The following is a 22,292-nucleotide window of genomic DNA, read 5'->3' as shown; positions in this document are numbered from 1 at the left end:
TCGAGATGTTGAACTGCTTGAACTCTTTTCGGGACAGAGACCGTCCCACGCTTCACATAGGTCACGTGATATGGCTTGTTCGTTTCGCACCAGTACAGAGCAAATCTATAAACATTCTGCACAAATCTTGTCTGTCTCTGTAAGTTGAGTCCCACAAATCAGCGAAGCACCGCTATTGTTGCAAAATTTGATTTTTTTTTTCGCTGTTTTGCGGCTAGACCACAATGCTATTAGGAACGGGCTCTAGCCATCGATATGCCAGAAAAGCCGTAGTAACAAAGGAAGGAACACTTACCATTGTCGAATTTCTTTTTCAGTGACTGAAAAAGAAAACAATAAATTGTCAGTAAAGCGATAATTTCAACTTGGATATGGCAAAGGAAGCAAAGTAAGGGTATTTTTACCAAGGTCAAAAAATGACGCAAGCAAGGCAAGTTTCTCATTTTTGTAAGGGTTGTTAAGCTTAGTAAATTGATCAAAAATCAGAACAGAGAAGCACAAAAGGTTGAGCGGACAATTGTAATTGCTAAAGCTGAGCGTTAACTTCGAAGCGCAGTGATTTAAATTCCGTTATCGTGATCAGTAGCGGGCACCAGCGATTCAACAGCACTAACTGGGTTTTTGTTCCCGAACTAGTTGGCTTATCATTAAAAGCAGAAGGAAGCAGCACTAAATATTGGACGAGAGCGGACAAAAAATGTATAAAGGCGTATTGTTGCACTTCCCCACTCTAAATAAACCGAGAATGCTCATCTCAAGCCGGCACGTGCCCGACCTTTCCTTTTGCTAATTAGACCTGTTTCATTCAGTCCGCTGCAGTAAAACAAATTTCTTGGCTTCTGCTCAGACTCGAATGTCTCCTTAATTAGAGGAGGTCTAAACCTGTATTGAAAAAATAACGAAAAAAATCGACTTCCATTAATTCTTGAGGCCGACCACGCACGCGGAGGAGAAGGCCCTCCACCGGAAGATTCATGGAGGCCCCTTGCAGTTGAACAGCTCCTTTTGCTGCATGATTACGTTTTCGAACTCGTCTCACCCATCATGATCCTTTTATGGAGCCAAAATAAATGATCCCATTTCTGGATAAACTACGTAGAACAAGGGTAATCGATGGTTCGCTGCAGCGGCCAGCAAAACGATTCCAAGCGAGGTCACCACAGGGGCATTTATATAAGGAAAACAACACAAGCATCGTTTTCACTGACCCCATCAGCTCCACTAAATGTTTTCGCTCACATTTAAAAGGACCCGCAAGGGTGGATAACATTTTTGTTTTTAAGAGAAAATGTGGCACTTTTGTACCTGTTTTGGCTTTTGTTCGATGGCAAACTGCGCTTTCTTTGTCTAGAAATCAAGTATTCAAGAGCGTGTCACAAACCCGGGGCAACTAAGCGTCGCCAATACTGTGTCCAACCCGTGACCTGCTGCCACCTGGGCCAATTTGGTCTTCACGCTGCTTTCGTTAAATCCACCACGTTGAATTCACCAAGAAGCCATGAATTTTATCGAAGATAAGAGGTTCGTATCCTCATCGAAACTTCTCGCTCCAGCTCTGTTCAAATAAACACGGCAGTTGTAGTTACGTTTCAGTCATTCGTTTTTAATGTCAATTGTACAAATATAATTATCTCCGCTATACTTCTATAGTAGTACCATATGTAAGTTATACTTGTAAGCAGCTAGAACTAATACACACTTTATAAAGTGCCTTTTGGCGTTTCTCTGCGTGAGTTCAGACATTCCCGTGTCATTTACAAGGGATAAGTGAGAAGTACTCCATCGAGGGATATTAGAGAAAAGGGACTGAGAAACGGAGCAAGAATGGGCCAACGGCAGCATGTCCGCGACAGCATGCCATCCAATTTCAAAACAACACGAAATGTGTGGCTCTTTTGCTACGTAACTGTCGGAAGCTCATTGTTGTATATAGATTGGTTGCTTTCACCTGCTCAAAATAGCGCAATAAAGTTGAGCTTTGTCGTAGTGATGGCACAAAAGTCTATAAAATCCAAGTAGTGGGAAGCTTTGGTTGCACATTCCCATCCCCCCCCTCACCGCAGTGGGAGATAATTCATACCTAATAATTTCCGAATATAGCATAGCACTTTTGCTGTTTTACTCGCATTTAAATATCACAGCTTTGAACATCGAAAGAAAACAACATACTACCGCCAGTAAAGCAGGATAGATGTGGTAAGTCTTCAAATTTAGGTCTTTGTTTTATTTAGTTATTTATATATATATATCTATATATATATATATATATATATATATATATATATATATATATATATATATATATATATATATATATATATATATATATATATATATATATATATATATATATATATATATATATATATATATATATATATATATATTTATATATATATATATATATTGCTAGAGGGGCGTTCCTAGGTTGCCGCAAAAAGTAGTAAAAAATGGGTCTAGCTTCTATCAACACTGTTTATTTCTCGACGTTTCGGTCGGATGCCGACCCTTTATCAAGACAACATTCCGTATTTCTCCTCACGTATTTATAAGCTCGTCGTCCAGCGATGTCGAAAGCAGAGAGAAAGGGGATATTCGGGGAGGAAAGCAAAAACAAACACACACTCTCGGCGACGTGAGGTAAAGGTTTACAAAAAAAAGATAAAAAAAGAGAAAGCAAAAACAAACCTTAAACATATGCAGAGAGGACAAAACAGCGCACAACACTTCAAAACGCTGTCCTCTAGTTCTTTCTATCGTTCGTCAAAACAAAAAAGGAAAGGGCAGAAAATATATCCCACGGTCATATCTCTTGGCGGTGGCTTTATGAATAGTCGCAAGGATGACATAAAGTCTGGGCGAGAAAGTAGGTGGTAAATTGTCGCCACTTTATATGTTTTCTAATATCTCGTAATTGTTTAAAGTTTGCTTTGCAATTGCGCCACTGCCTTGGTGGAACAGCAGCATTTTGAATTTTTGTTTGTGTTTTGATTTGACTGTCGTTTTAAACTACTAAATGTTTTTTTCTAATTTCAGTTATAATTCAACTCATCGAACCGGTTCGCGAACCGGTTCGGTACGTGATTTTGTCGAAAACGAAATGATTTCGCCTGAACCAGAACCGTAACCGAACTGGTATTTTTTTCGGTTCGACACACTGATATATATATATATATATGTATATATATATATATATATATATATATATATATATATATGTGTGTGTGTGTGTCGACTCGAAAAATATAGTGGTTCGGTTTCGGTTCGGGTTCGGGCACAGTCATTTCGTTCTGTTTCAGTTCTGGTTCGACTAAACAGGTACCGAACAGGTTAAGAATCTTTGAACTGGTTCGCGAACCGGTTCAATTAGTTTAATTATGAGCGAATTGCGAAAAGAAATTGTTTTTTGTTCAAAACTGCCATAAAAACCAAATACGATTCTAGTTCGTTCAAAATACTGCTTTTTCCCAATAAATGTGGTGAAATTTTAAAGTCATTTAGCGAGATATCAGAGGAAACAAAATACCCACTAGTCCTCCCAGCCCTGATGGCGTCCTGGCGACTACGTAGAGCCACTGCTGCCAAGGGGCATGACTGTGGGATTTAGTTGTGCGTCGTGTTACTTTTAATTGTACCACTTGAATTCTAACAAGCAGTTGGAACGCTGCTAGCTCTTTTTACATATTTTGCTTATTACATTACTGCAGACGTTCCATAGCGGAAAATGTGAGTTTATTTTGTTTCTTCTTATCTTTTCTCTAAAAAACAATGTCCCTTGATGCAATAACGGTGTTGAGCGAGTTGCCAGATGTTCTTTAAAATATTGCAAGCTTGGGTTTTGTATTCATGATTCATTTAGCGTCCCACGCCAAGCATTAATACGTAAAGCGCGCACGCGCACAGACAGACGCACGCGCGCGCACACTACAGGGTACATTCCAACTACCTGTGAAGAGCCGTCTTTCCTGTACGAGGGACTATAGTACTATTTGCATTCGGTGAACTCGAACGTCTAATACACAACGCTGGGCACCCGTCTAAGTTCGAAGATATACAATCTTGTGGCGTTTGTCTTGACGGTCGAAATTTTGCATTGACACGTGTCTTCTGTTATCCCCGTGTTGTTTGTTTTCAAACTTTAATCCTTTTTTCTCGCTTTCGGATTCCGTAGGGTCTTCCTCGATTGTATAAAGCCGATTCCTCAAACGAATAAAAACAATAATTTGCTAGTCATCGCAAGCATGTGCCTTTTTTTTCGGTGACCCGCCCGTCGTACCGGTCTTTTCATTGTGACGGTAATGGCCCGCCTACGGTTTCCAACTTTGGGACCTCCTCCTGTGTACTTACACTGCGTAACTCATTCCTTTGTACTTACAGCAATAAACTTTGAAACCATTGATACTTTTGAGGTGCTAAGAGTAGGAACAGTTGGGAATTGAGCCTTGGCCGGAGAGCAGTGCGGAGCAACCTTACGGCCTGACTGCTCCAGCACAGCCCAGGCAAAGGCTGGGCGCAGTTGGTCTTGCACACCTCCTGCAGGCTGCGGAGAATGTAACATTTCTTTTGCCCAGCCTTGCCCCCTGCTCGTGCGTACATTTGAACACCATACCATTGCAATATTGAAGCACGATGCTTCCAGATTTGTGACCGTCAAAGGAGCTATTATGACATTTTAATTGATCTTAAGGGGAATGTGCGGGAAATACTGCGAAGTTTTGAGCGCGTAAAAGAAAAAAAGCCGTAATACCATTAACCACGGGTTATCAACAGTGGCTAGTCAAACCTTTCGGTTGCGGACCGGTAACCGCTATTTTTTGTGGTTCAGTTCCGGTTCGGGTTCAGCGGGCTCAAAAAAATATTGGTGTGGGTTCAGTTGCGGCAAAAATACCGGCTCTGTGCCCGGGTTTACGAGTCGTTTCTATATATATATATATATATATATATATATATATATATATATATATATATATATATATATATATATATATATATATATATATAAATATATATATATATATATATATATATATATATATATATACATATAGATATATATATATATATATATATATATATATATATATATATATATATATATATATATATATATATATATATATATATATATATAAATATATATATATATATATATATATATATATATATATATATATATATATAAATATATAACGTCAATGATGCGTTGCGCTGAGTGAAAAAATGAAGGAATCTCACACTCACGCGTAAGATTTGGAGGTAGCGAAGGTGTACGCAACCTTCACGACCATCACGAACGGCCATCACGCACACAGGAGCGCTTGGCATTTTCTTGGTTTCTTTAACTGACGGGCGGTCGCCGCAGTCTTTGCCAATCTCCCTAAGTGGGTATGCTTGGCTTGACGAACGTGCGCACGGGACGCTGGGCGGTCGTCGCGAGGCACGCACACACGAGCGGTATACATTTTCTTGGTTTTGTTAACTGCAGGGCGGTCGCCGCGCCGCCCGCTCTCACGTCCGCGCGCTCGGCAATTTCTTGGTATTTTTAACTGCGGACACGAAAAATTACGATTTGGTAAACAGCTTCTCTTTTAAAATAATAAGGGTCTTTAGACGTCTAAGTGTGGTCATTTGCAAGACAAAGTAGCCTGCTATGTCAGACTGAAGTGACACTGCTAGCTAGCTGCACCTCAATGTCGCTTCTAAAAATAGTCAGCAAAGGTGTGGGATTTCATTGATCATCTGTATCACAAATTGAGGATCTGTATCACAAATGTGTAGAATTTGTGAGGCATGTGCTTTGCATGCTTGCTAAGTGTGCCTACGCCCACTTTGTGCTAATGAGGGCAGGCCTGCTGTAACGATCTTTCTGGAGGGCGGCTTTAGCCTGACATGGAAAATACGAGGCTTGTGTTACCCCTCTATTCGAAGTTCATTTATAAGCAGTGTGCGAAGGATAATAAAAACTAACTTCTGGCAGCAAAAACGAAGAGTACAGAAGACGCTTAGATTGCTCCTCGAGCAGTGGTCTGCTGCCGGGTACTTAAGGACAAAGTTGGGAATTTGGAAACTGTACTAAATTTCCATGACTCATTAACCATGCAAGTTGCTCCAAGTGAGTGTTTTCAGATAAACGCTTTATCCTTCCCCGTTAATTGGATTGACCCCTTGCTGCGCAGGCGCTACTTTTTTTTCTTTCGACGTACTCAATTCCCCGCGTCGGGCCGCTGGCGTCTCTCCAGTTCTGGTGTTAGGCAAGCGCAAATAGCGAATCGACGCGAAGAGGCTCCAGGATGTTCGGAAGGGTAAGCTGTCCCGCGTTATTTTATCCTTCTTTCGGTAATCTCATGACATTCCCGGGAAAATAAAGCTTGTTGATGGTGGGAACCAATTTTGTCGCTGTGCTGAAGCAACGTCTTTTTTTGTTGTTGCAGCCATAGGTCCCTGCAATCATGTTTGGGCTGAAATATAAGCGCATATTGTGACATTAACTGACAGTTTAAGTGCATATTACGTGCTGAGGGCGAAATTTGTTTTATTTGACAATTTTGATCCTTTAAACCCGAAAGACCTCAAATAGGATTCTTCAAACAGCACTGCAGCACACACTGGCAGCGTTTGCGCCTTTTACCAACACTAAATCCAATCAATATTTTTGTCCCTCGTCCTTCCCCTCTTTTGTTCCTTTTGTCCCTCGTCGCTTTGCTATGATGGTAGTCAGCAAACAAATAATAATAAGAAAATGGGAGTTCAGCTTTATGCGAGAAGGATGAGTGTAGCGGATGAAATGCAAAAATGAAAGTTCTGGCTTCGCCAACCAGCAAGGGAAGAAAGTAAGCAAGCAAGCAAGCAAGCAAGCAAGCAAGCATTCAAAGCACGTGCCTCACAAATTCTATACATTTGTGATGCAGATGCTCAATTTGTGATACAAATGATCAATGACATCCCCGACTTCATTTCATCTCAGATCCGTTTCTATGCTGACGATTGTGTTCTGTACCGCGAAATAACTGCATAAATGATTCTCTACTCCTACAAAAAGACTTAAGAGCCCTATCATCCTGGTGCGCTAAGTGGCTAATGCGTATAAACATTGAAAAGACTAAAGTCCTGACATTCACCAATTTACATTCACCTCTCACCTTTGATTATTCTATTTATGACTCCAATATTGCGCGTGCAACCCAGTACAAATACCTAGGCGTAATTCTCACTCCGAATCTTACATGGAACGCCCATATAGACTACATTACAAACAAAGGAAGCAAGACCCTAGGACTACTACGTAAATCACTTTACATGGCCACAACGGAAACCAAACTGACTGCATACACCTCTTTTGTAAGACCCAACCTCAAATACCTGGATATCATCTGGAACTCTCATCAAACGTATCTTAGGAAATCCCTCAAAGCATTCCAAAATCGCGCTATTCGCTTCATTTTCCGTAACTACACGCGCGACAGTATAACCCAACTCCGAACTAGCTTAAACTTAGTAACCTTGCAACAACGTCGCCAAAATGTCCTAGTTCAGTATTTTTTTTTTTCAAAATTTACCATAGCGCATCCTCTTTCCGTAATTTGCACATCCAGCCGGCATCGCACATCTCCCTCCGTGCCGATTACCCGTTAAAAGTATTCACCCCATTTGCACGCACTAACATGTACAAATATTCACCACTGTTATTAGCGATAAAACTATGGAACGACTTGCCTTGCCACATTGCCATCATCAGTAACTACGACGCATTCTGCAGAGCCCTGTCAGACATGTAAGCACTTTCCGCGACCAACACTGTTATGTTTGTCTGTTTCATTTAGTGTCACCCAGATTCTTCTTCTCTTCAATGTTGCATTGTTCTTGTTTATAAAACGTTACTTTCGTTGATGTGCTTTTCCTACGAATGTAGTACACTCGCTGAGAATATTTTGTACCACTTTTTCAGTCTGTTACAGTAGGTTTCTTACTTTTGTTTTGGTTTTTAAATTGTCCCCCCCTTATGTAATACCCCTTTCCGGGGCCCTTAAGGGTATTTTCAATAAAAAAAAGATGCGCCGTATGGGCATACGTGAGTATAGGCCTGGGGCAGGGGACCCTGTAGACAGCCCTAGCAAGGGATATATGTGTGACCAATTCCACGCATGGGCAGATGTCATGTTGGAATATATTCTCGTGAGCCTGGAAGCAACGCCAGCGTCTTGTTTTGGCGCTGCTGTTTGCAGCTGCAGCGAAATGTGCAAGAATGATTCATTTTTTCTTGCGCATCCTTGCGCATCCAGCTACATGGCTTAATCAAGGGAAAATACAGGGCACAAAACCCTTTCTTTAATCACGCATAACCTCCCAGGCAGGTTTAGCCTATGTCCCTCTCAAACTGATCACGTAAATGCAAATACGCGCTGTCTGTATTTCAACGTCTGAAATAAAACTTGCTAGTTTCGTCGAAGATAAATACTGTTGCGGTTTTTTTAAACAATAAAATAGCAATACGAGCTCTGGAGACCTCAAACCCCATTCATTGCTTCAAAGCACAAGTACGCCAAGATTTGTAGCACTTGCTTTTGGGCAGCTGGGCTGTTTAAGCTTGGCGTTAGAAAAAATATACCAAGAAAACTGCGCCGCCCGTAAAGCGTGCACCACCGCAGATAGGGTATTATAACAGTGAAGCCGGCTTTCGCCGGCTTCACAAAATGATGGGGTATGTATTCACAAAAGTATTCACAAAATGATGGGGTATGCGTGGTCTGCGGAAAAGAAACAGAAACTGTGCGGCACATAGTGTTAGAATGTGAGGGTATCCATCCAAATCTACATGAAGGGAATATTGAGCTTCCAGAAGCCCTAGGATTTAAGGGTATCACAGGGGAAGTTAACTTCAAGGCTGTCGAGGGGACGAAAAGAAGATTAGAATGCTGGTGGACGAAGAGCAGAGAGGGGAATATTGCCTAGGACAGTTACCACCTGTAACAGGGGGAAAAAAAGTAGTTCGTGCCTAATAAGCTTTAGTGCCTGCCCTAAGCAGCGCTAGTATTAAACCAAGAGTGGTTATATTAGTTAAAAATGGAAAAAATGGAAGCTAAAACGTCGTTAGAGATGTACAGGGCTGAGAAGATGAACATCAGAAAGGAAAATTTCTACGATAATTCCCAGGGCAGTGCTTTGCTTTTTGAGGCTAGAGCAGGTTGCCTGCGAACTAAGAGTTTTGTGGGGAAGTATTCACAAAATGATGGGGTATGCGTGGTCTGCGGAAAAGAAACAGAAACATGGTTATATTAGTCCTTTTTGGTAAGATGACATGTCATCACCCCGCTTCAAAGGGGAAACCAATATCAATCATCATCATCAGAATGTGAGAACGGGGGCAATACACGTAGGTGCACCTCATAAAGCTGCAATTTTATCATTGTAAAGGTGATAGCATTTCTTTGGCTACTAAAGCACAAAAAATTTGTGCAGCTTGCACTAGTGATGCAAATCTGGAGAAACAGCACACCTCGTGGTCGACGTAGCTTCTTATTTCCTGGCATCCGCTGTCAGTGTGGGGGACCGACCAGAACGGCCTTGTAAAATCAGGCTAAACTTGGCCTCACCCCTAAGCGCTTAGCCTAGCCTGGCAAGGACATCGCGAAACCTCACAAAACTTAGCAAAACCGGAAGAAGCTAGGTCGTCCCCCAGCCCCGCTGTTACTCCTGCCTTGCAGCACTAGTGTAAGCTGCGTCATTTTTTTGCCCTTCAGGTCCCCGTAACTTGACGGCGTGGCAAGCATCCGGAACTGTTAAGTAGGACTCAGTCACAGAAAATTTCGTCCCGCCGGGGCCATTCCATGCCAAACGCCCCAGACGGGTGCTCAGTCATTTCCGATATAAATAAAAAGTATCAAGGTCCTTCATATAAACATGCGTGCTGTTGTCCTAAAGTATTGTTTTACGAACAAAATTATTTGGAATTGTGGTTGCGTTTTCAACATCTAAAAAAAGCATGAAACTAGAAATGATTTTTTAAGAACAACATTAGTTTGGAAGCATGCGTGCGTGTTAAATTTTCAAATAAAAATATACGAAACTAGGAGTGGCTTAAATATGAACAAAACATCAGGTCTGTGTTTTTTCTTCACTGTTTTTCGCCTGTTACGACACACACACACACACACACACACACACACACACACACACACACACACACACACACACACACACACACACACACACACACACACACACACACACACACACACACACACACGCACACACATGCACACGCACGCGCACACGCGCACGCGCACACGCACACAGAATTCCATTATACTGCAACACGAAATGCAGCTTTCTACTTTGCGTCTGGATGTTCACCTGTCCTGGGGCGTTTGTGCAATCTGCTCGATTACACAAATTCGTGTAATAGACCAGAATTATAACCTAAAATCGACCAGGATTACAGCACCGGCATCAGGTGGTGCGCAACAAGTGCGTACGAACAACAGCTGCAGAAGCAGACGACCCCGTGAGCGGGACCGCCTGCAGCCAGGCAGCGCGAGGGCGTGCACAAGTACCGAGGCATTGTCGCGCGGCGGTGCGCGGGAGCCGCACTGGTGACGATTCAAGAGACTCTGCAAGAATTCGTTTCAACCTTTTTATAAATGTGAAATGCTTTCATAATACAGTCAACAAACACATCCAGTGCCTATAATGGGGGGTCACGAAATACCTCAGCCCAAAATTACTTCCCTATGCCCACCAGATAACTTAGAAACGGGCTCAAAAGGTTTTTCTCTTTCCCAATCTTGGCGTTCTTCGAGTGCTCGAATCCCGTCATTATAGCGATGGTGGGCTTACTTTCAGTTGCAGCAATAAACAAATTCGATAGCGAGTTCTTAAAAAAATGCGCGCCAATCCACCTTGTGAAGGTGATTGGAAAGCGAAGCTTTAAATGACACCCACAACGATTAGCCATGCGACGTCACTTAATTCACATACGGGGCTCCACAAAGAGTGAAACCAGAGACAAGTGAGATGAACTTAACCACACTCTTTATTACTTCAGAAAGATATTTTTTTTGCTGAGGTTAAATCAAGGCCCGATTCATGCACGGTGGTTGGTTGTGTTGTATTGGGGAATCACGTGAGTGGAATCTCTTTTTTTATAAAATTAAAGGAAACTCAAACCCGGTGTTAGACGACCTCACTTCTTCTCCGTCTCTTCCGCCGCCTACGGAGGCGGTGAGATCGGCCGCAGAGACGGGGGAGAAGTGAGATTCCATGCGTTGGTGTGAGCTTCCTTTAATTTGTATAACTACAAGCGCATGCGCAAGACGCGCACACGGCCACTACCCGTGCTGTGGGTGGAGCACACAGCGGCGCGAGAGGTCGCGTTACGCTATGACGTGGTATGCAGCAAGAACGCAGGGGGTAAACCCGCAGATGTGCTCTGTGATTTCACCGTCTGTCTCCCCCGTCTCCGCGTGGGCTCGTAGCTCAATCTGTAAGACAACGGGCTCTCGCAGCGTTTCTCTTTTCGGTCCAGTTTCAATTCCTGGTGGTGCCAGTGACCTCTTTTATTTGTATTTGTTCGCGAGAGTTTTCTGTTGGCACCAACGGTCGCGGCAGAAGCCTTGGGGGGCAGAAGTAAAAAGTTTCGCTTTAAAACATCGCCACGAAACCAAAGCAAAAAAGAAGGCGTATCTGCTGCGACAAGGAAATCACGCAGCGCCGCTTCGTGCTGGCGATAACTATAGCTTTGACAGGGCTTCCAGCTCGAATTAAAGAGTGAATGGCTTTATAGGAAGTGTTGCAGAGTCCTTTTAACGCCAGCTCTAAATTGTGGCCATTTACAGCTCCATCTAGACTGGGCTTAGCGAGCAAAGCACTTTTGTAGAGTGGTTCAGAAAGCTGAGTCCGAACTACCATCTAACACGTGGTGCCAACTGAAGCGGCGACAAGTGCGCTTCAAATTCGGTTATGTTACAGCGACAGTCGTCGTCCAAAACCAGGTACGCATGTTAGGTAGAGTGCCCACGGGATTTACGCGTAATTTCTCTACGTTGGAAGCCCACGATGCTTGGACGATAATTCGCCCTATATCGTTCACTACTGTTTGCATTATTATTCGAGATACCGCGCTTGTATTAAATCAAATCAATCGCGACAAAGAGCGAAATTTTCCAACAAGCGCACAGAGCTTAGGCGGTTGCCCAGTGAGGTATTGGGTGCCCGAATCGTCCTCCTCGCCGACCTCGCGGGAATATCTGACATGGACCTTGAGGTTGCTCAGCATTGTCGTCTGAATGCCCTACTCAAAAACATGTTGCATAACTCTTTTAATTACAAATAACCTTTAGGAACAAGGCAGTTCTGGAGTTGGTCGGTGCATTTCAACGGACCGGCCAATTTCAGAGCTGCCACACGTCGTTGGTTTTTGTCGAGTTTTCTTCGGTGCTGTTAATATTTAAGTGGTGCTGTGCGTGAATATGTCCTTTGAAACTAAGCCTAGGTAGATGTGTTGCCTTGTTGGCGGCGCTACGGAAACTCGTCCGGCGCTTGTAAGCCAATTTATTTCTACCGCTTTCCATCACAACGGTTTCCAAACAAGCATAAACGGCGGCACACGGTTGGTTCGGAGGGCCACCTATGCACGAGTTGGGTTAATGTGTGGTCACGGAAACGTCAGGACAGTAGACAATTTTTTCTGTAACCAGAAGCTTTGTGCCTTCTGTTTCCCATGAGCGGAAGCACTTGAACCTGGAAGCTGAAACCCCATTCCCGTTTCCGTAGTCGCTATTATATCGGAAATCACAGGAGCGGAATCAAACAGCCTAATCTACAACCCCCCAATTTCCACTTGTTTACAAGAATAGGCCGGCACTGATATGCTGCCAATGGCATTAAAAATGAAAAAGCAGTGCGTTACCCAACGACAACGTTTTTTAATGCGTGAGCATTCTATGCTGCATACCCCAATGCGAACAGTGTAATTCTTTGTGAATACATTTAATACTTATATTATGTGTAAATTTAAATCAACGTTGATGCTTGGGCGAGTTGGTGTTCCATGTTCTTGAATTCACAGCGCAAACAACAAACAAAGGAGGGTGACAGCGAGGGCAAGACACACAGTTTTAAGTCAGTGCCTGTGTCTCCCTCTCCCTCTAGTTTTTGGTTGTTGGTTGCTTACGCTGTCAATTGAAGAGTATAAATGTAAATAGTTGTATATAAGAAAAAAGCCTCAACCAATGGAAATTAAAGTTGGCCAGTTTGGCGTTTGATACCAAAATCGAGCAAATATCGGCCTTGGCAGGAAATTAAAAAAGACACGTGAAAAACTAAAAATGAACTAACGAAGTCACAGAGTTCTACCTACTCGAGAGCTTTCATGAGATTACGAAAACAGGACTTGAAATGAACTGACGAAATCACACAGCACGTAACTAATATAGCGCCCTCACAAGATTACACAAAACAAAAAATATACCGATGAAAATGGAAAGCAAAAAAAAATTCAGAGAAGATTGCCCTCACGCGCAAGACTTGAATGGCGAATCTGTTGCAAGTGAGTAATGCCGGACACACAGTTAAGTTGCAGTATCATTGTTTATTTGCGTAGTTGTGGTGCTAGTAATCGTCGTCAAATGCATCGAAGAGGTCGTCGTCTTCTTCGTGGCGACTGGTGGATGCAAAGCAAATTCATCCTAAGCATTACAGACTTCCAGCAGCTCTTCGCCATCGACACGAGGCAGCGGTGGCGGGATCTGGAAGTCGTCTCGGGAAGGAGTGGCGCACTCATAGACATGTCTCCCATTATCCACAATGGCTTCTAGCGAATGCGGCGGCCCCGGTGACCTCTCCCAAGCGGGGTGTCCTTTAGACGCTGCCGCGCGCGAGGGCTCTTCTACGGACCGAGAGCACGCGCACGGCGACACGAGGACGAACGAACGAGGGGCGTACGCTATATGACACGTATTTCTCGTTCCGAGCAAGTGTTGCCGCAATTACGGCAAACGCTGGAGTTTTCTGGGTTTTTTTCGGGGGGGGTGGGGGGGGGGGGGGTAGGGGGTTAAGGGGGGCAATCTTAGCCAATCTCTCTTAGTGGATTTGCGCTCGGGGAGTGTTTTTCAACGTGGGAATTATGACCTGTATGTAACAATAGCTTCACTCTTAAACGGTATATTGAAGCGCGATTACCTCAACAAAGAAAAGTACTCTGTCTGGGTTTACGTGGTCCTTCAATGCACCCAGTACAACTTAAGAGAAACTGGAAGACGGCGTAAGAGTGCTCACGCATTAATGAAAAATTTAAGCAACTTGTAGCTTTTTTTTTACGCCGGGCCCTTCGCTTAAACCTACTTCTTGTGACAGCGATAGCGATGCAGTTTCCGTTTATTCAAGTTCACGTGGAAGAAACACGTGGTAAAATGTGATCGCACCATTAGTTCTTGAAGCTTAGGGCAGTTGTTTGCAAGCTATAGCAAAGAGCCACATCGAGGAACCGCGGGAGAAGTTTGGCACCACCGAAAGTTTCTTCTCGAAGTCAGGCACTGGTCTGGTTGCCCTCCTATATCTCCTCATTTAGTTAATTGTCCTTTGAAAGACCATGAAACAACTATGCAGCAACCAGTCCGTTTTACGGGCATAAACCATTATCTTTCCGCCTGAAGCCATGCCATTTTGCTGTCACGTGTTGTTTATTTTGGAAACCCATTCCGGTGGCTGCTGTTAACACCCTTGTATTGCCATGAAATTAACCACATTTCTACAAAAAAATAGTCGTGTTGCGCAGAACTGTCCTGTGAGCACAGCGTTTTTCGTAAGGTGTAAGTCTTGCACTGTCTACGCGATTGAGCACACCAGTACCCGTTCCGCGTCCCTTCAGATAGCCTCAGCGGATCTCGATTTTTTTCTTTGAAACCCGGCTCCGCAGAAGTTGCGAACCACCCAATGTATGCGCACTTCTGATATATCTATGTACATCGCATAGTGCTTGCTTGAAGCTACATTTCTAATTGTTCAAAGCTTCCACTGATATCTTCTTTCGGCTTTATTCGCACCCCTTCCCCTATATTGACGAGTGTGTCATTGAAAGAACTGCAGAAACTCCAAAGTGGGCATTGTTGGATAAATGCGGAAGCCCCCATGCCCAAGCCACCGAGCCCCCTTATTTTCGGCTGCACTGTTGTGCACAAATGCATTTCTGGGAGGACATTTTTATGGTTATTATAAGTCCCATGTCAGAGTAAAACCCTAGCGCCTTTAAACAAGTACCTTCAGAACACCCCATGTGTCCTGCGGGCTATGCGCCCCGCCCCTCAAGGTAGGCTCCTCTTTTTACCCGCGAGCATTGCTAGGAATACACTTTCACGGAAAATATAGGGAGTTGCATGAAGAAAGATATGAAGGCCGTGCGGCATTTCAAATTCAAATTTTGAATATTTTACACGCCTAAGTTACATCTGGTATGTGGCTGGCCGTAGGGGAGGGCTCCGCATTAAGTTTGACCACCCGGGGTTCTTTAACGTGCGCCGAAATCTCAATATGCAGGCGTTTTCGCTTTTCGCCTCCATTAGAAAAATCTCCACCGCGGCCAGAATCCAACCTCGCGTCCTTCGGCTCAGCAGCGCAACACCGTCACGGCAACTGTAGGGCGTTCTGATAATTTCATACCTTCATAAGGCCCAATTTATCGCCTCGGCATGCTATCCAAAGAGCCCCTTCAAATTCGCCTCCACGGCAATACACAAATGCAATCGAGGGGGGGGGGGGGGGGGGAGGCATTTCTTGAGAACAAATATAAGCATTCATATAGAATGTTACTCATAAAAATGAGTAGCATTTTCTTCCGCCGCCAAAGTGGGACATATCAAGTGCAACAGAGGGGCAGACAGGTTTGTCAATGTTATCAGTTCTGCTCTAAACTACGGAAATAAAATCAGGTGCACAATTAGTACGCACTTTGGTGCATAAAGAAAACTAAGCCGATCCAACAAGATTGGTAGAAGTAACGCTCAGGCATTGGAAACGAGCGTCTTTAGGGTAGGAAACGAATGGGAAACTGGAGAGAACTCGGTAGGAAGACATCCTAGCTCAAATTAAGAGAAAAAAGAAGGGTTGTTCTGGCCCTGTGATGCAGAGGAGTGACAAGCGGTGGACTACCAGGGTAACTGAGTGGCTACCCAGAGGCAGGACTAAAAGGATAGGAAGGCCCTCAACTTCGTGGAAGGACGAAAGAAGAAAATTAGCGACAAAGAACGGAGTCGGATGGCGCAGGACAGAAGTGGTTAGAGGTTTACTGGAGAGGCCTTTGGCCTGCAGTGGACATAAATAGTCTGATTATCTTATATTATATCATATTATAATATATTATATTACATTATATTATATTATATTATATTATATTATATTATATTATATTATATTATATTATATTATATTATATTATAGTACATAAATATGCCCTTGTATACTTAATTGTATTTATTTGGTGTCATTTCGTGATCCTTATGATAGATATCCCCCTTCTGAGACGAGTTGTGATGGAAGAGGCATGAGTTCATTTACGGTTCGTTTTTTCCTCGTCACTTTCTCGCAGCACGCGATGTACGTTCATAAAAAGTTCGCGTGCGTCTCTCGTACTCCGGCAAATGCTTTTCAACAGTTCGTGATGAGCTCAGAGACAGTGATTCAGTGATAAAAAAAAAAAGGTCAGAACGAAAATAAACAAGGTTTCCGACTTCTCCCTTATTTCATTTCTTTTATTTCGTTTTCATTCTTTAACCTTGGGAAAATGTATTGCCCGACGAGAATCGAAACAAGTTTTCGTGAAGGAGTCATTAAAAATGCACGCCGCGCTATCTTCCTTCAGCGGCGTAAGTTTCTAAATTGCACCCCCACCCGCCGTCTCTCTCTTTCCAGTCTCCTTCGCTTCGTTCCCTCACCTCCACCGCCACGCCCATTAACTTCCCCGTCTTTTTGCTGCCTGTCCCCCAGCTCACCGCGGACCCTTCCCCGTTTCCCCATGTGTCCCGCGGCAGCTGGGGAAATTATTAATGAGGGCGCATAAGGAGAATCGCGCCCCAAGTACGTGTGCAGGCCGCCACTTGCTCGCCAAGATCGAGAACACGCTCACACACGCGCACACGCATCGGCACCAATCGACTCGCACTGTTTTCGAGAGCAAACAGATAGCGGCGGCCGGGAATAACAATGGCTCCCGGTGAAATTGGCAGCGCCGCATCGCCCGATGGGCCAAAGTAAAGTGAACGTCGGTTCACTTGTGCGCCTGCACTCCGGTCTCTTGGCCGAGTGCGTATTACGATTCTGTCTTGACGTACACGGCAGGCAGCTAGGTCTTGTGCTGGGACTTTCTATGAAAGCAACACAACAGCGTGTCCGAGTAAAAATGAGCAGCGCACAACGACAGGCGGGAACTGTTTGTAAGCGCAGGTGGTGTTCGCCCGGAGGCTTTGTGTGGGACCCCGAGTTTTTCCACTCAGTCAGCGAAAATATGTTTAGTCGGCTGCAGCCCATAGACTACGCTTGGTCCCATACGTATGTCAAACGCGAGTCTTCCTGAAAAGCAGAGTGCCGGGCTCGTATGTCGATGCGTTGTTTGTAAATCGTATACCGTTGGCAGTCGCAGAGCTTTTTTTTTTAGGGAATTCAGGGGAAAAACTCACAGACGTCATTCCTTCCTTACCACTCGTGCGTTCTTTCTTTAGCGGCAGAATTCGGGTGCGATCAAGTGAGAATACTCAAATTAACATCCACATACACTCTATGCAGTGCGGGAAACTGAGAAGTTAAGGTAATAACCGCGGGTGGTGAAAGTTCAATGGTTTACATGGCGCCCACAAGTTGCCAGGCGCTTTACGTCAGTATCAATGACGCACCAAGTTCCGTCCTAATGTCCTGCCAATAGATGCATATTTAAAAAAGCCCAGGCATGCTTGAAGAGCTTGGGTCCGCATGGCACACAGCAGCCTCCTTTTGGTCCGATACAAGTCGGAAAAATCACGCCTATTGCAAGGGACAAAATGCACGATTTCGCTATTCGCGCTGTACAGGACTGAACTATCCAGTCCCATTAACACTCCCTGCCTCCCCCATTGAAGCGTTAAGCATGGGCTTTGGAGTAGCGTGTTTGGATGCTAAAGAGCGTCATTACGTTTGTGTTGAACGCCTGCGCGCGCCTCACGCGCGAATCTTGGTCACGCACGAGAAGTGGGATGGTGACTTCGCTCCGGGTGTTACTGTGTTACGAAGCCGGTCACGCGCCGACTCACAAAAGGGGATCAGACGGCCCAACGAAGCGATGTTGCTGAGAGGCCGGATTTACAGGGCAACGCCACCTCCACGGACGCCGCCTGGGACCCGGATACCTTCCAGAGAGCGGCTGCTGCCGTCAGATGAAAGCAGCGGGCCACGCTGGCATTTCAATTTCCCTTAAGCAACTTGTGAAGTCACTTGAACTGCAAGCCGTCCTGTATGCATCATCGAAGTTAACGGACTGTGCAGGGACCAGCCGACTTTCTGCGCGGGGCAAAAGCTTCCCCGTTTTCACCGACTCTTTGGAGTCCCTAAAAGATCTGACTAGGTAGAGCCGGCACTCTGGCACATAACGTGAAAGCCGCCTGCGCAACTCTTCACGAGCTCTACGGCGTAGTGGTGCGGCTGGGCGGGGTCCCGGGGCATGCAGGCGGCATCAGTAATGGCGCCGGCCTTGATACGGCGAGCGAGCTGGTACGTTTCCGCTCGTCCACCCTTGACGTAGTCCCTCAAGCTACGCTGCTCCTTGACCCGGACAAGGAACGCGAGCGACCAAAAGTGCAAGCGAAATGGGAAGCGATGGCGAATGTTCCGCACAATCCCCATCCACTTCTCGAAGGGCTTCCGCGCGGCGTGGTAGTGTTAATCCATAAGGCGAGGACAGGTGCTGCCCTGACTGAAGATGTTCTAGCTAAGCGGCGAGCACACGCCGCTTCTAAAAGAACTAGTGGCATTGACCTTACAGCACATGCGGACAACTCCGATCAAGATGAGGAGGGCGGCCCCGCGGCTACTGAGACGTGCTGCACGTGCGATACCGGTGCCTGTCCGACGGTCCGGCACTTCCTGTGGGATCGTCCCGGGCTTTCATCGCTGAGGAACAAGCACAAGGGTCCCGGTGTCACCTCACTGGAGGAATAGACAACTCTATCCCCTCACCTGGATGCAGCAAGCACTACCCTTTCTTTTTGGGAGTTCGTGCGCGCAGCAGACCTGACCGGACGAATGTTACGGCCATCCCTCTTCCCTTTCATCCTCAACTAGGCTAGAAAGCGCCCCAAATAACGAATGAAGTTTCTTTCATTCATTCGCGTTAACGACAACTGGGGTAAAACACCAGTGTCCATCGTCAGATGCGAAGCCATGTCCGCGCTCCTCATCTCTCTCTTGGCCGCGTAAACGCTATCGAAATACTCTCCCTGTCACCGAAACGGAAGCCGTTGTTATTCTTTCGAAAACGCGTCTAATGTTCCCGTTCTGCGCACTCACATGGCAGAGAAAGAGGCAAATTCGGCTATCAGTTCCATTTTTTTTGAGCGACAAAGCCAGCGTGCCCGATGTTTCCCAACGCACTATGGGGCAACAGTAATGGCCATGATGATGAGGAAGCTCAGGACCAGCTATTAACCGACGCAGATTACTGCTGAAGGTGGCGACCGCGGAGGAAAAACCAGAAATAAAACAACAACAAATAATTGCTCACGAAGAAAGAAAAACAATCGTTTTTAAAATGCAGCAAAAGAAAGGGCGTGAAAATTAGGCAGGAAATTGTTGCTTTAAGAGAGTTATAAATTTACAAGTTCTAGAGTCAGTAAATTTGGGCGCCTAATAGCAGGTCTACCTCTATGAATTTGGCAGGCGAAGTTTTGTTGTTGTTCTCCTGTTTGTGCAATCACACGTTTTCCCCATTAGCAGAGAAATTTAGGAAACTGAGATTATTTTCCTTACTTTGTTCAACATCTGCTAACGAAACTTTTGTCACTCTTTGTCCGACGACTAGTTGTCTTTATTTTTTTTGCTCTCTCCTTTTCCCTGACTGCGTGTACCCTTCGCTGCCTCATCGAGGCCGGGGAGGAACAGCCAGGAGAATTCCATAAGCTCATACAATACGTGAAACAAGAATGAGGCACAACCTTCAAAACTTCTTCGGGCCTTCAAGAGGGAGCGCGCTGCTAAAAAAAAACATTACACAAATGGTGTCCTTGCCTCCGGGAGTGGGAAAGTAGCTTCCGCCTTCTCCGAATGCTTTTCCAGACTTTTCAGAGGCGACAAAGCGCCCGAACCCGTCCCGGGAGGAAATACTGCAACATATCCCGAAAGTGTCTGAGGACATTAGGGAGGCAATAAACACGTCAGTAACACCCTCTGAGGTAGAGAAGACAATTAAAAAGCTCCAAAAACAATAAATTCCCAGGACCGGATGGAATTGTCGCAGAGTTCTACTTAACTTTCCGCAAAGAAATTAGCCCCTTCCTGGCTGGTGTCTTTGAAGGCATACGGAAAGAGAAATTTCTGCCACCGTCCATGCGGGGCAGCCATCTGGTATTTATACCGAAAAAACCGTTAATAGAATCTACCCCAGATGTTGATGACTTCCGTCCAATTACGCTACTATCAGCTGACTACAAAATACTCGCCAAGATCTTAGCTAAGCGGCTCGAGTTGACTCTCGGAGGCGTTTTAGGAAACCATCAGACCTGTGGTTTCAAAGGCCGCTCTATCATCACCAACTTACACCGGATGAGGAGCGCCTGCGAGGCGGCAGAGCTAGGCGTTACCCCGTCGGCAGTGCTCCAACGGGGCTTAAGGAAAGCTTTCGACCAAGTAAACCGCCCCTATCTGCTAGCGCTTCTACGTCCCTGTGGGATTCGGGACATTATGATAGAGTGGATGGAGACTTGTTACAAAGACATTACACCAGTCTGGCATTAAATGGTCTGCCAGGAGTTCCCACCCCCTTCACAGATCGGTGCGTCAGGGATGCCCGATGTCACCAGGGCTTTTCGCCCTGTACCTAGAGCCACTCTGGCGGATGATCGTCGCGTCAGACACGATTAGAGGCCTTGTACTAGGGGACGAGGAATTGCGAGTCCTGGCACATGCGGATGATGTGGCCTTCTTTTGCTCATCCGTGGAGCAGGCGGGTGAGGTGGTAGAGCTGGCTGGTCGCTTCTGCCGCTTTTTGGGGGCAGAAATAAACATGGCCAAGTCAGAGGGTGCCTGGCTTGGTGAGTGGGTGTGCAAGCATCGACGCCTTTTCGGTATTAATTGGAAGGATAGTTTGGTAAGCTACCTCGGAGTAAATCTCAACCTGATTGGGGCGTGCGTGCCAGGATGGCGGGGGAAACTGGCGCCTGCTGAAAGAAAACTTCAGCCATGAAGGACTAGACACATCGACCTTTTCTTAAGGGCACATGTCTGCAAGCCCTTGTGCACCCTGCCATGCTGTACGGCGCACGCATGACCACTATCGACGCCAGCACAATTCACATACTCCAACGGTTACGGCCCGTCTTTCTCTGGCGTTCAACATATGAACCCATGCGTCGGTCCAACGTGTTTTGGAGTATGGAGAAAGGAGGTGCAGGCCTTGTGAACGTACAGCTCAAGCTGATCGTACAGCGCTTCTTGTATTTCCGTGACCAGCCGGACTCTTTCCTCCGCGCGGCATTACAGCCCCTCGGCACCGCACACCTGGCCAGGTGGGTCGCCACGTCAAAGGTCCTTAAGTATAAATGTAGAATGTAGAAACTAGTAGAATGTAGAAATGTAGAAACCAGTGTGGCTCAGCCCGTATACGGGCTGAGACACACTGGTTTCTACAAAAAGGTAACCGTTGCACTCGCGACCTTGGAGGAGCAGTTTTCCTGGGAATAGCTCCTCGCGCTAGCCCACGAAAGCTTTGCTGGGACCTCCTTGTGAAAGTCCTCCCGCCTCCTCTTTATCGGCAGCCTTTCGAGAGCGTGCCACGCACGAACGTATTGAGGCATGTGCGAGCTCTTCCTGTACCCACTGGGTCCAAAGATTTCTTCTTTCGCTTTCGCGTCGGAGTGTTGCCCGTTATGGCGCGGCAGGAGTCTCGGGGCTTCTTTATGCCTTGCGGCGCAGGATGCATCCTGTGCGGGCAAACGGAGACGCCTGAGCATGTCTTCCTTGCAACACCGCCCACTACTTTTGGGACGAAATTCAGACATTCTTTCGTACCCGATGGCAGATAACCTGGTCGAGCCTCAGGTGCCTACGCGGAGGTGGAATTTCCG

At 45.5% G+C, this 22,292-nt stretch overlaps 1 protein-coding gene across 1 annotated transcript in view; it reads right to left on the bottom strand.

The window, feature by feature from the left end:
* LOC144144311 (frequenin-2-like) overlaps positions 1 to 22,292 on the bottom strand; it is a 404,396-nt gene that overhangs the window by 144,464 nt on the left and 237,640 nt on the right. Inside the window, exon 2 of the mRNA XM_077675698.1 lies at positions 296 to 320. Within this exon, the coding sequence (XP_077531824.1) occupies positions 296 to 320 (25 nt within the window). The remainder of the gene's footprint in view (positions 1 to 295; positions 321 to 22,292) is intronic.

This window comes from Haemaphysalis longicornis, unplaced genomic scaffold, assembly GCF_048455015.1.
Source record: "Haemaphysalis longicornis isolate Haplotype H1 unplaced genomic scaffold, Haemaphysalis longicornis Haplotype H1 scaffold_1, whole genome shotgun sequence".
Lineage (NCBI taxonomy): Eukaryota > Metazoa > Arthropoda > Arachnida > Ixodida > Ixodidae > Haemaphysalis > Haemaphysalis longicornis.
The sequence above is the reverse complement of the archived record's forward strand: the minus strand, read 5'-3'. Positions and strand labels throughout refer to the sequence as shown.